General features: G+C 40.0%; 1 protein-coding gene across 1 annotated transcript in view; it reads right to left on the bottom strand.

Moving 5' to 3' along the window:
* abr (ABR activator of RhoGEF and GTPase) overlaps positions 1-16,140 on the bottom strand; it is a 125,111-nt gene extending 108,971 nt beyond the window's left edge. Inside the window, exon 1 of the mRNA XM_061086017.1 lies at positions 15,223-16,140. Within this exon, the coding sequence (XP_060942000.1) occupies positions 15,223-15,949 (727 nt within the window). The 5' untranslated portion in view covers positions 15,950-16,140. The remainder of the gene's footprint in view (positions 1-15,222) is intronic.
* Between the last annotated feature and the right edge of the window lie 547 nt (positions 16,141-16,687).

Below are 16,687 nucleotides of genomic sequence, written 5' to 3'. Positions count from 1 at the left end.
ATTTACTAGTCTTTTGTCTACGTTTAAAATTAGGAATATGAAGAACGTTAATTAGTTATACTTCCATCACAAATAGCACATCACAAGATGTAAACAATGACTTTGTGACTTTATTCTCATAATGTTAAGATTGTTCCTGAAAATTTGTTTTCCTTCACCATTTTTTGTCACGATTTTTTTTTAGTTATCTATACATACATTTAAATTGTATATATAAATAGCGAAATATTTACTTATATAACCAATACTGATGTCCATAACAGTCAAAACCAGGTAAATCGTCACTTCCACCTGTGCGGGGTACTCTCTCTTGGAGAGGGATGACAAACTCTTGCTGTCTTTTTCTTTCCCGAACACATGTGTGTGTGTCTGTGTCTGTTGATTGGGGGGAGATGACAGCAGGGACAGGCAATGACTATGCATTATTAAAAAGCCCAGAGTGCACTGGTGCAGAATGTCTGTCTGTTAAATGTCTGAAAACATCTGGGCGTGTTTATTTATTTATTTAATTATTTGTTAATTTGTTTTTATTGTTATTGACTGCTCTAATAACAAAAAGATGGGGTGAAAGGCCCCTTGGGTTATGTTGTTCTTTGTCTTAACATTAGTCATTGTCATATTCACTGTGTGCACATACACAAGCTTTATCTGTGAAAATGTGTGTGATTGTCATTTATGCAGCAATTAATTAACTGTGATTCTCTCATTCCCTTAAGTCATGAAGCTTTTTATACAGTTCATGAACGTCCGTGTCTGTGCCTCACAGCATGTGCTCTGACAGGAAACACCCCCTCTCACCTCATTCAACCCAAGATCTTCCCCCAAAACCCCAACATCCATTTATGTGAATCGGCCCTGTGCAACTTAGTAGCCAACCACTGTGACATTTGTGTGTGTGTGCGTGTGTGCGTGCGTGCGTGTGTGTGTGAGACTGTGTGCGTGTGTGTGAGACTGTGTGCGTGTGTGTGAGACTGTGTGTGTGTGTGTGTGCGTGTGCGTGTTGTGTGTGTTGTGTGTGTTGTGTGTGTTGTGTGTGTTGTGTGTGTTGTGTGTTGTGTGTGTTGTGTGTGTTGTGTGTGTTGTGTGTGTTGTGTGTGTTGTGTGTGTTGTGTGTGTTGTGTGTGTGTGTGTGTGTGTGTGTGTGTGTGTGTGTGTGACACAGAAGAGACAGAGAGAGTATTCATCCAACGCCAACTGAATTCACTTTGATCTTTTGAGGTCAATGTGAAAATCATCCAAATCATGCTGGGATTAGACAGATACCAGATAGAGATACTGTACATGCCCCTCCTCATCCACATGCACACACACACACACACACACACGCACGCACACAATATACCATTAAACATTTAATGTGTAACTTTCTATATTTTTGCTTATCATTCGTAATCATTTCTTGCATAGAAAAGCTTAATTTTACTCTATTTCACAGATATAAACATGCACTGGGAGCTTGTCTGCCATTAAGAAAAATACCCCAAAACCACAAAGAGTTTTCCTTTTCTGTACACATGCAACTGACAGATTTCATCAACTGCCTTTAAAGCTGCCATCAGCTTTAATTATACAGTGACTTATACACACAAAAAACATGAACAGAGGGAACAGGCAGCACAGTGAAGGTCCTGAAGGTGTCTAAATAAAGAACTACTGCACTCTAGTGTTTAATATCTGCAAGCACAAGTGAAGGAGCTCATGAAAAGATACTCTACACCTGGCAACAGACCTTTTTATTGACATGCAACAAAATTATAATCGTCATAAGCTGCAAAAAATGCATTAATAAGAGCCCCATAAATGTACATAATTCTGACAAGAAGCAGACTGAGAGAAGTAAGGTCATATTCAAAGTAACAGAAGCAGAGATATTCTGACTTTCAGTCTCTTTTATGAGTCAAACTCTCATTACAACATCATGACAACATCATGATTTCTGTTTTAGATTATGAATTAAATGAGGTCTCTTTCTCTCTCTGAGGTGAGAGACACGCTGGCCTCTATGAGACCCTTATTGGTCTTTTACCCCCTTACATCACCTCACTGTTTATTTTAATGTGAGCTCTCATCGTACCTACTTAAATAACTGGATTACACTGCAGTAGCCACTACTTATGCTTATGCTAATTTGCTAATCTTTCCGTTTCTTATTTGTGTTTTCTTGGTGTCTTGGAACATTTTGTACGTTTTCTGTATGCGGCTATACTTTAAATGAGGTCTCAATGTATTTCTGAGTTAAAATAAAGGTTGAAGGAATATATGAATGAGTTATTCCACTTTAATCACAGAATGAGAAGTACTCTGGCCCAAGTAAATGAACTGAATGTTCAAAATTGTCAGCATGCTCCTTTAACACTGCACACAAATGTAATTAAACAGGTTATGGGGAAACAAGTCCACTCTAAGACACATCAGTGGATTATTGCTCAAGCAGCAAAAACAGCAAAACTGTCATACTACTTAATATTATTATCCATGTCCACATGAGGGTGCCGTAAACACAATCCCTCTGGAGCCCCTCCAGCTGTAGTGAGCTCTCAATAGCATTACGTCACATGAAGAACCATTCACCTGTTTAGCTTTATTTCCGGAATGATGCAGTGGTAAAAGAAAAAAAAAGGAACCTGAAGCATTCTCTGTAGGTCTTTGGAATAATACTCAACTAATTCAACTAATTTAACTGTGCAATAATCATTTTCCATCTGTGCAACTTCCATATCATACATGTGCGATACTGTTACCATTTATATTTTGTTGACATAGTACATTTCTATTTCCTGTAGTTAATTACCATTTATTACCCTACAACATAGTAAATCTAAATATTTTTCTCTTACATCTCATCAATTATAATAGATAGTCTCCCTTAAGAGACATTTATGCATTAGTCATTTTTACATCTTCACACGTGACACGTCCAGGCTTAAATACCTTGACATTATCGTTTTTGGCATTAATGTCCCAAAGTGTCATGAGAATCTTTCCTGCTTTGGTTTTCTTTTTTTCACATGACAACGCCCTCCTCATCTCAACTGAGAGGCAGTATAAACCAACAGGTGACTGCTATAAAGAGCTGCCACAGACAACAAAACTATAAAAGCGTAAAAGTCACCAGAACCATGCGACACTCTCCTCTTCATACTGAAACCATAAGTAAAACAAAACAAAATCAAATATGAGGCATTCAATTAAGCGTAGGCAGAGAGAGTTGCACAATTAGTGTGGCTGAAGAACAAAGGGTGTGTGAGTGAGCCAACAGCATTGTGTTGCATTGCTCTCAGTTCATTTGCCAATAACTCTCGGCTAGAAAGCAAATATAAAGGGCAACAGCAACCACCCGCGTCTGGTCTTATGAGGAAATCCTTCCACCCTGAGAAAACGGATTGAACTCAATGTAAAAATACTTTCTACACGAGTGATCTTACTTTAAATGTTATGCTGTTTATACTTGTAGAACCTGCGCACTCGGTGTAGCCGCTTCTTTCATCACACAGAACGACAGTTGACACCCACCTCAGGAGCTCCTGTGACCTGAAACCCTAACGCTTCTTTCCTTTCTCCGACACCGACACTGACAGATAACCAGCTAGCAAGAGCTCCCGTCCAGACTGTCTTAGGACAAAGTTATTTGGTACAAAATTATTATTAGAGCAGCATAACTAGAAAGCACAAAATGTTTTCTATAGTGCATTTCAATCTGTTTTACATCCACCTTGCAATAAGAGGATGTGAAAGTGATGAACGTAGCAGAGGATTTCCTCAAGATTATAATCGCACCACTCCGTGACAGACAACTGAGAATACCTTTGTGTTTAAGCTTTTTTGATCTGCTTCAGTGAAGACCTATTTCTCATCAATTCCCCAGCGTGAGGCCGACTACAGAAATAGCTTCCTTGAGAGTGACACAGATGGAAACTTGTGACAAAAACATGGCAAAGAATGGATGTGTTGTGGTGCTGAGAAGAAATACCTCTGTGTTGAGCAGCTGATGATATAACAACGACACATACAAAAATAAGCATCAGACCCATGAAGTGTGCCTTTCTATTTGTTACAATGAGCTTTCTGAGCAAATGTCAATTTCAGACTCCTTCATGAAATAATAGGAAACAGCTAAAATATCATATAATACACTATACAGCCAGGCTTGTCACTCAATCTATTATTTAGCTTCTCTTCATCGGCTTCCAGTTAATTTTAAATTTGATTTTAAGCTTTAAGGACTTTAAAGACATATTTTCTAGATGTGCTTTGTCCTAATATTAAACATTTTTTATTATATTTTATGTTATCTTGTCGTTACTCTTTTCTCATCTGTAACATATATTATTTCTATATCGGTGCTCTGATACAGTCTGATCTTCAAGTTCTTTTGAATTGTTTCCTAATGTTTGCCTTGAATATTTCATTTTAAACTAGTAAACGACCTTGTGAGTTTATTATTATTATTAAACCCACAACTATATATTATACAAAAAAAGAGGAAAAAACTAAACAAACAGCAACACAAACAAGCTCAACCTCAGTATCCACATATCTGATCAACCTATATAACGATTATACTGTATAATGTACACTGAAAAATTGAATATTTGTATTCTGCCTTCAATGTTAATTCATATTACATATTTATTTGTTCCTATTAAGTCAATGTCTTTGTAAGAAGTATATACTATTTTAACATTGTGCATTTATTTTGTAAGTCTGTATGTTCTGCCTTTTAAAACGTATTTATCTACATTACTTTTGCTTCTCTGGAGGTTCCCTTATAAAGTTTTTCACACAGTTAAAGTTGTTAACTAGTGTGTCAGTAAACCTCTTGAAAATAGAAACATATGTCTAAAAATCAGCAGATGACCAGAAGAATACGTCACTAATAGCGTTCAGCCTTCTCATGCAACACATGATCTAAATGCTATATATAACTGTTAAAAAACTCGACAAATACTTAAATTATGTATGAAACTATCGATGTGTAAATTGTTTCTACTCCTTTCTGTTGTACAACAAGCTGCGACAAGTCTACAGTTGGCTGCTGCAACTGCATTCATTATCATCTCATTACGAAGCTCTCACGCTTTGTTAATGAGCTCAATCTAGTTTTAGGCTCATACTTGGAAAATAACGGAAATTGAATGAATAAGAGGGTGACAGAAACATAGGTAAAATATTTTGATTAAACTAGCCTTCATTTGCATTTCAGAGAGTGAAACAAGTTTGACTTCAACCTTACCAGCACAACATCATATACATGACCTACGGGTAAAATCCGAAGAATTGGCTACGGAGTTTACCGGCAGTCTGCCTTTCAGACATGCACAACACAGCGGGAGGTTCTCTGCACGGACGAGTTGACAACTGTAAGAAATCCTCTGCATTATTCAGGCGAGAGGTGGAGCAGCCAGGTGCAGCAGACAGAGACGGTTAGCGACGTATTTACCTCCGCTGCCGAGATCACGTGATCATGTTTACAGCACCCCAACACCGTGGTCAACTCTGAGTTCACACATCGAATTCTCCTGGAAATCTACAGAGATTATACTAGGAACCAGGCGGATAAAGTCTGTAAAAACTACTTAGTCTCACTAGATTTTCCAGGATTACCAACCCTAACTTTACTTTAAATATTTTACACAATTATCTATATCCTTAACTATTTTATTGACTGAATTTGATGTCCTTTAGGGTTTCATACTAGATACAGGGATTTGTAATATGCATAACACACACAGATGGTTGAACACTCACCCGATGTCCTTACCACACACAACTCACTTGTTTCCATGGCAGCCAATGTCACACCGGCAGAAATACATTTTATCTAAATGTCAATAAAAAGTCAAATATGCCTATATAATTTAAAAATGGCAGATAGCAAAGCATAAACGAAGTGCTTGTCTTCCAGAGAGACTTATCAAAAAGTGTTTTAAACACAGTTTTAGCAGACCTAGGATTCCATAAAAGGAAATATCTAAACTGGAACACAGGGAACAGGATGAAGTGAGTCTACTCCACTACTCTTGATCTGGAGGCTAGTGGAGAGATGTGGTGGAGATATCTTAGCCTGAACATGTATTTTCCATATACTGTCAATACAAGCCTGGTAGCTAATATGATTCCCATAATTTCTGTTGAATACAAATAGAAACTGAGAGTAAACTCAACGTAGCTTTCAAGTTTCACTTAGCAGGGCTGTTTGAATCAGTTAACTGACAGGAAACCACTTCTGTCCGACGCCCCTTTATCTTGTAGCTGATCATCTCAACTTGACCTGCAGTATGAGGCTTTTCCTGTGCTTCTGTGCCCCCCCGGGTATTATAATCCTCTCTCAAAGCCAAAATGTGTAAGGAAGCCAGTGTGTGAGACACTCTCAGTTTGTTTGTTTAGCCTTATACACAATTGTTTGACGCAGGGCAAGAGAGGGTGAGCGAGGGGGCATTCCAGCTCAGCTTTGTCTCCAGGGAGGTAAGAACAGAATAGCAGGGGGGGTTTTGTCAGTGGATGGAGCATACTTTGTTTCTAGAGGTGACCATTACCTTGAATCACCCAGTGCTCTTTCCTTGCCCCACTTGATGTGAAAACACTCGCAGCATAACTCTGTCCCTAATCGTGAACCCCTGGGAGGTCCACGCCTTTGTTGATTGTAGGGATGAATAAACACTCCTGTACAAACGGACAGTGTTTCCCATGAACTGTAAGTCTAAATCCATACTACCATGTTTGAAAATGTCATTTTTGTAACTAAAATGATCTCCGTCCACAGAGGGATTTTGGCTCTGTATCAGATTTAATCCCCGTTCAAAATAAACGCGTATCCCCCGACCACTCATGGCACTAGGCAATTGCATGCTGATAGATTATTGCGTTCTTCACTTTTAGTCGAGGCGAATACTTGTTGTTTTTCACGTGACAGAAGCCTGACAAATCAGCGAAGGCTACACCGTCACAGAAAAGACCCAACCTGCAAGCAGTTGTGTGTGCCTTCATCAGCTGCTCGTCCAGACCAAAACAAAGACCTGGAGTTTTCAAATTACAACGGGACCAGCTGTCTATAAAACTAGAGTAGTGTGGACGTGAGTTGTATCTGTAGCAGAGTTGATATGTTTTCAAGCAAAAACATAGTGGTGTGGATATAGCCTAAGATGGTGGAAAATCATGAACAGTTAACTAAGCTGCCCTTTTATGGCCTGGAGTTCATATTGTTGTCAGGACCAGATTTTACTGCACTACAAAAATTAAACGGCTTTATTTACAATATGCATTAAGTTATTTCTCTGTTTTATTCAGTGACTTCCTGGGTTCCTATGATTAGATGTAGCCATAAATGACACTGTGAGAAACAAAGCTTAACAGTCGAGAATTTGATGCACATACTGCATCATGTAGATGTTCAGAAGCATTTAGCATCCTGCACTTTTCTTATTCACATATTTGCACATCTTTCTATTTCTGTCTCCGAGTCCTAGCCTTGCATTTCACACCTCTGATGTGCAACTAAGGTCACAGCCTCCGCACAAACAAAATTAACCAGCTCCTGCATGATAAACAAGCAGTGATGCTTCAGAACCCACATCTCCTCATCACACCCTGCGTGACTCCTTGAACAACCGTGATGACACTTTCATCACCAAGGTAACGCGGGGACAAGTAACACCACCAATGCTATTTTAGTTTTGAGGATTTAAAGCCACCGATCCTTTGGCTGTCTTCACTTTGAAGATATTTTAGATTTAAAGAATGAAGGAGGTTATTTCTAAAAACATTTTTATATTTATTTATTATATTATTTTCTAGCTCAGAATGATGACACATTATTCGTGGAGAATATGAAATAGAATCACTGGATGGATGCATAATCACAGTGAAAAAGGTTTCCAAGGGGCCAATAAATTAAAGTAAAGCTGCTACAGAAGTGTGATCCAAGGTAATCAAAATCACAAATGCAAGAGAAATACAGTATTAGTTAATAATAAATATTTTAATTATCAATTCATCTTCTTTATTTTTGATTAAAGATCCTAAAAGGAACTTTTCATTGTCAATTTTGGCACCTCCGAGGACAAAAGCGGTCGTGTTTCCAATGTCACCTGTCGTAAAAACCTCGGTTCAGACAGCATGTGCATTCAATTTGGAAGTAGTGACAAAAGGATACATGTAGTGAGTTCAGAACACATACCAAGAAAAAGTGCAGCTCTCTTTATAATGTTTTTACTGTAATGATATAACATAACAAGGAACAACTGTATAGCTCAGATTAAGATGCAGACTGAGAGCGATTCCTGCGCGCAGGGAGCAGAGCGCCACAAGAGGGAGGGTCAAAGATCAAGATACTCATCATATTCATATAACAATGAAGATACTTTGAACCCATTTGTCAATAAAGACAAACTCCTAACAATATTGGATCTGTTTGCAAGTCTTAGAGTTGGCTGGAATATCAAACCACACCATTACACACAGCTGTTTGCAGGAAGCAGAGTGATGAATTCAGGATCTCATCCATCTTGTTTGTAAGAGACATGGAGCTGGCAAGAAACAGACTTGGAGTGCTGGTCTGTACAGGTTAGCATTTAACCTAGCGTGTAGCCTGCCCCCCTTTTGTGTCATCTCCCTCCGCCTAGACAAAGGCGTTTCCAGTGTCGTAAATAGTTGCCCTGACTTAGTGGGGAATCGGCGACAGACATTGACAATAGTTTATAGAAAAGGCCACTTTCTTTGTGATTGTCTAATTTGCTGTTGTAGTTGATAAAGAGGCAGCAATATTAAAACCAATCAATAACTCCTTGTAGCGGCTTTAATTATTGAGTCATATGAAAAGTCAAAAATACCCATCACTAAGACACACAGGGCAGCAGGTGATCTTCAATTTTTTTTTTTCCCCAAGCTTTCCTTTTCCAAGACATAATGATATCCAATATAATAATATCATATACTGTATATATATATATATAATTTTTTTTTTAGCTGCCTCAGAATTGCTGATAAATTCACTGTTGATCAACTAACTGAGTATTCAATTAATGGTTTGACTTTTAAACAATATTACAGCTGTCTACTACAGCTTTGACCCTTTCTAGCTCTTTAAGAACTTTAATACAACTTGATGGTTAGGAGCAAAAACAGACCAAAAAACATAATACAGACATGTGCTGAAAAAACTTCTAAAACAATAACACAATAAAATATCATAAAAGAGCTGTTCAGTTGTGCTGATTTAAAAAGGGCAGTTTATACTGATGATGTGGCTCCATACTTCTGCTCATTTAAACTGATCAATTAATTTATTTTGGCAGTAAATGAGTATTCTCTGAACATTATGATAGAGGCCTTTGTTTCCCTTTATGTTTCTGTGTGACCATAAGGGGGCCAACAAGCTGACAGAGCACAGACAACCATGTGGAAATAAAAGAGAAGAGTTCTGGAATAGACTTTGCCTGATTTGTTTTTGTCAACACACTCAAGAGGACTGTCTGCCACAGAGTAAAGCCTGCCCATCACAGTAAGACAGTGTAGTGAGTGAGCTGTCCAGTAATAATACATCCCCAAAGCGTATGTTCTGAAGCCTCACAGCCAAAACACTATCATTTACATTCAGTATAAAAGCACAAACAAGCCGCTGAGCGTTAAAATGACAGCATTAAACATGACAGGCTCATAGTTTCCCTGCTCCGCATGCTCTTCAGCACAGGCCTGGACAAGCCCTGCATGTCTGAGGAAGACGAGCCAACCCAGCGAAAGGGGAAGACATGTGGGTCATGCTTTACAACTACTCTCTAGCAGAGTGGCAAAAACTGGTTTCTAATGTCAGTATTTTTTTTTCTTTTCTGAGCACCTGTTGACAAGTTAGTTCACATGACGAGTTATCTGCACCAACGTTTCAATATCCTCATTCCAAATAATCATGTTCCTTTTCATTATCCTTCTCCACAAGCATGAGAACATTAGCGGTACGACACATCATGTGTAGCCAAGTCTGTCTGCTGAAACAGTTTAAAATTGAGGGGGGGGTATTTCCTGATCTTATGAGATAAATCCTGTGAACAGCAGGAAATGAGTTGTGGTCTACTTTTGAAGCGAGGGGGAAATCATGAATGCAGTAACTTTTCGTTTCAGTGTTGCAACTGTCATGTGGGATATGATGAATATCTCACCTTGAAATCCAGAAGAAAGCTCCGTTCATGTACCCTTTGATTTTAACATGGCGATTAAAATGCCACTTATACACATGCAGTGTAAACATGCTATCAACTAATTGTATGTTTTGACAGGACCTTCACTCCGTAATACCATAATGATACCTCCACTGTCCAGCAACAGAATGCTTGTTAACACAAAATATCTCTTTATGTGGATATACTCATCTTAACATGCTGCGCACAAGGTTTTCAAAAAAGCCACTTCTGTGTAAGTTATGCAGACTTTCAAATCAAATGGAGTTCAGTAGAGTGCATACCTGACCCAAGGCCCAAAAGTCCCTTGCAACAAATTTCACACACTCAGAGAAATCAGTCACCTTGCATCAAGATCCATGAAGCATTCCTTGGGAAATCAGTGAAAATGTTACAACCTATCACACAATGTTAAAGAGAGATCTTCTCTGATCCATACCACATCCTTCTATTTGGTTTTGTGTAGTAGTTTTAGCATAATCCAACTAACTAGCAGACAAACAAACAACAGGGATGAAAACACAAGCTTCTAAGCAGAAGTGCTTGCTAAACAAGATGTTAAACAAAGCAGTGTGTTAGAGGTAAGAGGAACATGAAACTTCCTGTTCGCAAAAAAAAAACATAAGAGCTTACAGGTTTAAATTGACTGACCCAATACAGTTAAGGTAAATGATCATACTTATGTTGCCCACTAAAACTTATGTAGCAGTTAAATCATGAGACAATCAGGTTTAATAAAACAGCTGAAGTAAAAATAGATTTTTTTATAAATATTCTGAGGGCTAAAAATATTTGAACTGATATGTATCCATTGAAATGCTTTAAATAACTAGGCTAACTGAAAACTGGTCCAGTCATCATTCCTATGACTGACGCACATAATCTAAAACAAAAACACCCCCAGGGAAAATGATTGGTATTGTTATTGATGCTTTTCAGACTTGCTCTATGAGGTTTTCAATGACAACAAGTTCATTAATTAAACAACACAAGGCTTACTGCATTGGTTTTGCAATAAGCAGTGGATGAGTGCAGGATGTTGGATTAGCCTCCAACACTTTGCAGTGAATCAGAGGTGAATCAGGGACTATACTGTCTGAGACCTATGGTGTCACACTCACATGACCCGATGGATGACCCCTTCCCAGAAAACGCACGTTACACAAAGCCACCAACATGAGCAAGACCTCTGGCATGAGCACACTGCTGGTGTGTGAGTGTGCAGACAGAAGGACCCCATAAAAAGGCCTCTAGGTCTTCCCATAGTTCCGCACACCCTCCATTGTTTTGATCCAGGAACAAGACTTTCCACTGATTCTCTCAGCTGTCAGAGCAAAACATCAATATCCTGTTGGACATGAAAGAGGGAACAGACTGAGAGACTTACAGTAAGTGTTTATCCTTACTGACCCACAGAGTTATATAGGAAGAGGAAGAGGGACATACATTTAGATACCAACATGTTTGTATCTCTGTGATAAAGTTCAGCATTTCAACACAGGTGTTTCATTTCCTCATATTTCCATGAAGAAAAACAATCGAGTTTTACTGCACTGGTGTCAGATTGAGGCAAAAATACTTCTTGGTTTTAATATTAAAACCTTTAGACTTTAAGGCTAAAGAACACTTATAATTTTTAGTTTGAAAATGGCGTTTTTCCATTATCCATGTTGAATTCTACACTGATAGTCGAGGCTAGTGCCAGTTGTTTTCTTCAGAAAGGGGTCAAGTAATATGAACCTGCTGAATCAGCAATGGCTACATCATGACAGAAAAGACCAAATCAAGAGGTGGTTGTTAGTGTCGATGTCATTATTTTCCAAACCTCTCCGTTTCTGCCCGTCCAGATTAAAACATAGCCCCAGAGTTTTCTAACTAAAACTGGGCCTGCAGCAATTTTTGTAATCTCCGTCTTAACAGCTCTAAAAATCTGCAGTAGTGTGGACGCTAGGCTCATCCGTGGCAGAGTTAATGCATTTTCAAATGAAAAAATAATAGTGTGGATGTTGCCCTAAGAAATATACTAGTGCAGTCCAATGAAAAACATGAAAAAATACAACTATGAGCCAATAAAACGATACAATCTCCATTAATTTCCCTTTTGGCCATGTTTTTTTGTGTACATCTATTCCCTGTATTAGTTAACCAATCAAATAAATTGTGTTTTCCTCTAAGAAAAGTATTACATGAACAATAGTGCTCAACATAACATGATGTATTTTCGTTTTATCAGGGTATTGAGTGTAGTTTGTTATACTAATATCAGATCGAAGTCTACAATGTTGGTATCGTGATAACTCTTGAGCTAACAATCTGTTCTAATCACAGTAATAAGACACTGTGTTGATGGACGAGACAGACAGGGGCACGAGGATGTGACCAAAAAAAAGTTTTCTTCCTCAAACTATTTTAACGTTCAAATAAGACATTCATTCCTGACTCGTGACGTGCTGAGGACAGTCTCTGTAAATGCTGTCTCACTTCTTTGAGGAAGTGACTGTGCTTACTGCGTTTGCTTCCACATGTACACCATTAAGATAACTAAACCACACACCACAAACTGCTACAAATCAGTGGAGAGCAGACCTTTACTTTGGCTCCATATTGTTAAGGCTACTCACGCTGAGCCTACAACTGGGACCAGCGATAGGTCAACGTTCTTGTAAATACGAAGCTAGAGCCAGGAGACGGTTAGCTTAGCTTAGTGTAAAAACTGGGGGAAGTGTGCCAGACTACTTCCTGACCAGGACCAGTCACTGGAGTCTTACTCCTTCTCAGTCAAAACTGAAACACAAAACAAGACATGGTATGGCCCAGTAACCCACAAAAAAACACAACAAACTACACTTAGGATTAAACAAACACATCAGTGAGCTTTAGAGTTCCTAGAAGGCATATTCTGTAGCAATCACACAGAGTAAATAGCTGTTTCCCTCTGCTTCTACTCTTAAAGCAAAGCTAACTGATGGTGCTAGCTTTACATTTACCATCTTCTCCTCACATGAGTGCAGCTGGGGCTCAGGAGGTCGAGTGAGTCATCCAATAAGTCAGTTGTCCTCCAAACATCTTCTATCTGTGGGCAAGATGCTGAGCCAGTGAGGAGTTTTAAATATGCACTGTATGAATCTGAGTGGTTGCTTAAACCAGTAAAGCTCTTAAGAAATACAGTTCAGTTCCCATCTAACCATTTCCTACAATGTTGACAATTGCTTTACGGCACCTTGTATCATATTAGTGATTTTTTTACATGTAAAGTTGAACTGAACTTATATTAACATTTCACCCGTGTCAGACTTTATTAAAGAAATAAAAAATCTCCGTTGCTCTATCCATCATGTTGGCTTTCATGTTGATCATGCAGGAGTCCTTACTCCTTACACAAAGAAAAAAAGCAGCAGTAAGTTAGCCTTTGGTTTTGGGCTTCAACAATTACCCCAAACATTATTTCTACTGTTGAGATTTTTCTGTGAGGAACATTTCATATTTACAGTAAGTAAAGTGGAAAGCATTCAGACTCATCGGAATATTTCACATTTTGTTAGGTTGCAGCCATATGCTGAAATAACAACAAAAATGCATGTTTCCCCTCATCAAACCGCATGCATTACTTCATAATGAGCAAAACAATTAAAAAAGATTTGACAAAAAATGTAATAGTGATGACCTTATGCTATGACCCGTGTAATTGACCTAATCTTTGAGATGCTTTTAACACCTTGACATTGTGACTGGATTCCACATGTCGTAACTTCAACTCAGTGGAAATTATCTGGAAAGACACACATCAGCTGGTTGCTCAACTGAACAGACTATGTATATCAGCGCAAAAACCAGGTCATGAGGTCAGAGGAGCTGCCTGCAGACCTCAGAAACAGGAGGTATGTAGGAACAGATCTGGGAAAGGCTGGGGGAATCTGGTTTATAGCAAACTACAATAGATGCAGGTGGAATCAGGTACTGTATGTATCAAAACAAAGGGTTTTCTGTCTCTGAAAATGCTGGGTCAGGTGAATTGGCACGAACACTCAACTACTTTGCATACGGATACATGACTGTGGACCACTTCACGCAATGAAAATATACTCCAATGCAATGGCATAAGTTACGTTTTCCATATTAAACCAAAATCCCATAGACGGAATGACTTTGATCCAGTCTGACGGAAACGGCTTATCCATCTGATGTTAAAACAAATACAATGTGAAACCACTGCATCTCATTTCACTTCGGTCGTTTATTTTCCTGCTTTGCCTCACCTTGAAACTGGCTTGGGTTCTGCAAACCTTGTGGTAAGAGGTGTTAGATCCCTTAAGTCACGTCTGATTATACTCCTACACAACACTAATTTTCTTGTTGGTCTAGTCCTGAGCCAGACTTTAGGCAGGGTCTCTTTTTGTTTGATGACGTCTACTGGTTCGTCAGGGGAGGTAGAAGCAGGAGACAGAAACAAATAAATCTAATATACCACAGTTGGTCTATTGCAAGCGGGAGAAACTACATTGCAGGAGAGTGAATGAGGCTGAGCCCACTCATGTTGGTCTGTTTATACTGGGGCAATCGGAGGCCAACGAAATGCTTGGATTGGCTGATAAAAAACATTCTGTGAAAACATGACTTATTCAGTGAATCTGGAATAAATGTCCACGTGTGATGGATAATGTAAGTGTGCAAGTTCCCAAATTCATAAACTGAATGAGCAGGGGTGGATCCAATGGGGGGGCAGCGCCCAAATCTGATTGGCCCTTGAAGTCCTGTCAGTACAATTATTTTAATAAACTAGTCACTTTCAAACAATACATGACAACTTGTGACATTTTTTTGAAGAAGACAATGTGATTGAACAAGGAACCATTTTCTAAAGCTATTCAAGCTTGGCTGAAAGCTATAGAGCCAACAGTAAACAAGGAATGACGTAAATATGCATCTACTGAATCAGGAACAGGCCCCTCTGTGTAAATCGTGGCCCCTGTATGGCCCTTGATTTAGAGGACATCCTATATCACAGAACCTGATTTAACCTTTTACTGTGAAAAATGAATGGTGTTGACATTACCTCCAGAAGAGGAGTCTTCATGGTCGGAGCTGAGGTATCCATCGCTCCTCCGGTCCGGGGTGCTGCACCCGGAGCCCAGGGAGGCTCTGCGCTGGATGCGCGGGAGGGACGGGGACATCTTGCATTCGTCCCCGGAGTCCAGGTCCCTGCTGAGGCGGGCAGGCCGCCGGGGGTCCCGGTGGGAGCCCGGACCGTCCTTGTGACCGCTCTTAGGTGCCAACAAGTTATTCCTCACGAAATTCTCATTCAGCTCCGCGTCCTCGAACTCCTTGTCGCTGCTCTCCTCGTTGTCGTTCGGCGGGGGGGCCACCGGGCCCTTGCTGGCTCTCTGCGGGGGCACCGGGATGGGGACGGGCTTGCCCTTCTTGCCGATGAACCTGCTCCGCTCGTGGCCGAAGGGTCCGTAGATCCCCGCGGTGTGACCTCCAGCCGGGGGCTTCACGTCACCGTCCCCCGGGCTGTGGAGGACGAACGAGTCCGAGTTGGAGTTCTCATCTTTGCCCAGGTACCTCTGCACCTCGGTCCTCCTCTGCAGGGACACGGTGGTCTGCAGGTAGATCACCTTGAATTTCTCCTCCGCCAGAGCCTTCTGCAGCCGCTTCAGGTTGGACTTGCACGCCTCCAGCTCCGACTCGATGTCCTCCACCGACTTCAGGTCCATGCGAGGCACCTCTCCGTCGGGGAATTCATTCTTCCAGTGTTTGGCGAATTCCTCCTGTTCCCACATGTCTGGGTGTTGACGGCGGGCTGGGAGTCAGCCGCGGTCCGGGGGGAGGAAGCTGGATGTTCCGCGTCTTACCTCCGCGTCTCTGTGTCTGTGTCCAGGGGAAACAGGCTGAAGATACTAACTCCGTGTGGCCATCTTCTTCCTCCCACTCATGCTGTCAGCTGGCGTGTGCGTGTGCGCGGCGAGACGTGCGTGTGATGCACGTAAAACTACTTTGAAAAGTTTCCAGACTTCCTGTATCGAGACATGCTGCCTTTGGGTGCAGCTCGGACAAGTGCGACACACACCTTAAGGCAGGTGCGTTTGAGTTTGACCGGGAAAAAAAAAACCACATTGCTGAAAGAGCTGTCACAATTGCGAAACAATATTTGAATAAACTTGTCATGGATTTGAATCACCAATTGTTTATTAGAAAAGAGCTCAGGCAGGAAACAGATCAGTGTCTGAAAAGATTACTATACAATCTCAGCCCTGATAATAATAATAATAATAACATAATAAACTTTTTTTTACAAACCCAACAGTTCCCACAATAACACTTCCTACTTATTGTGCACATAACTAGGAAATAGGACTTGGTTATAAACCTAAACATAAACTATTACGTTACAGGATATCTCATATTTTTAATTTTTAATTTAAAAACTCCGACAGCACCTGAATGCAACAAGCAGTAGTAGTGAAGTGGAAGCAGTCGATGACAGTTTTTACCACAATAAACACCTTCATGTCATGTGA

This window comes from Limanda limanda, chromosome 14 (genome assembly GCF_963576545.1).
Source record: "Limanda limanda chromosome 14, fLimLim1.1, whole genome shotgun sequence".
In the NCBI taxonomy this organism is placed as follows: Eukaryota; Metazoa; Chordata; class Actinopteri; order Pleuronectiformes; family Pleuronectidae; genus Limanda; species Limanda limanda.
This window is presented reverse-complemented; position numbering and strand designations above follow the sequence as displayed.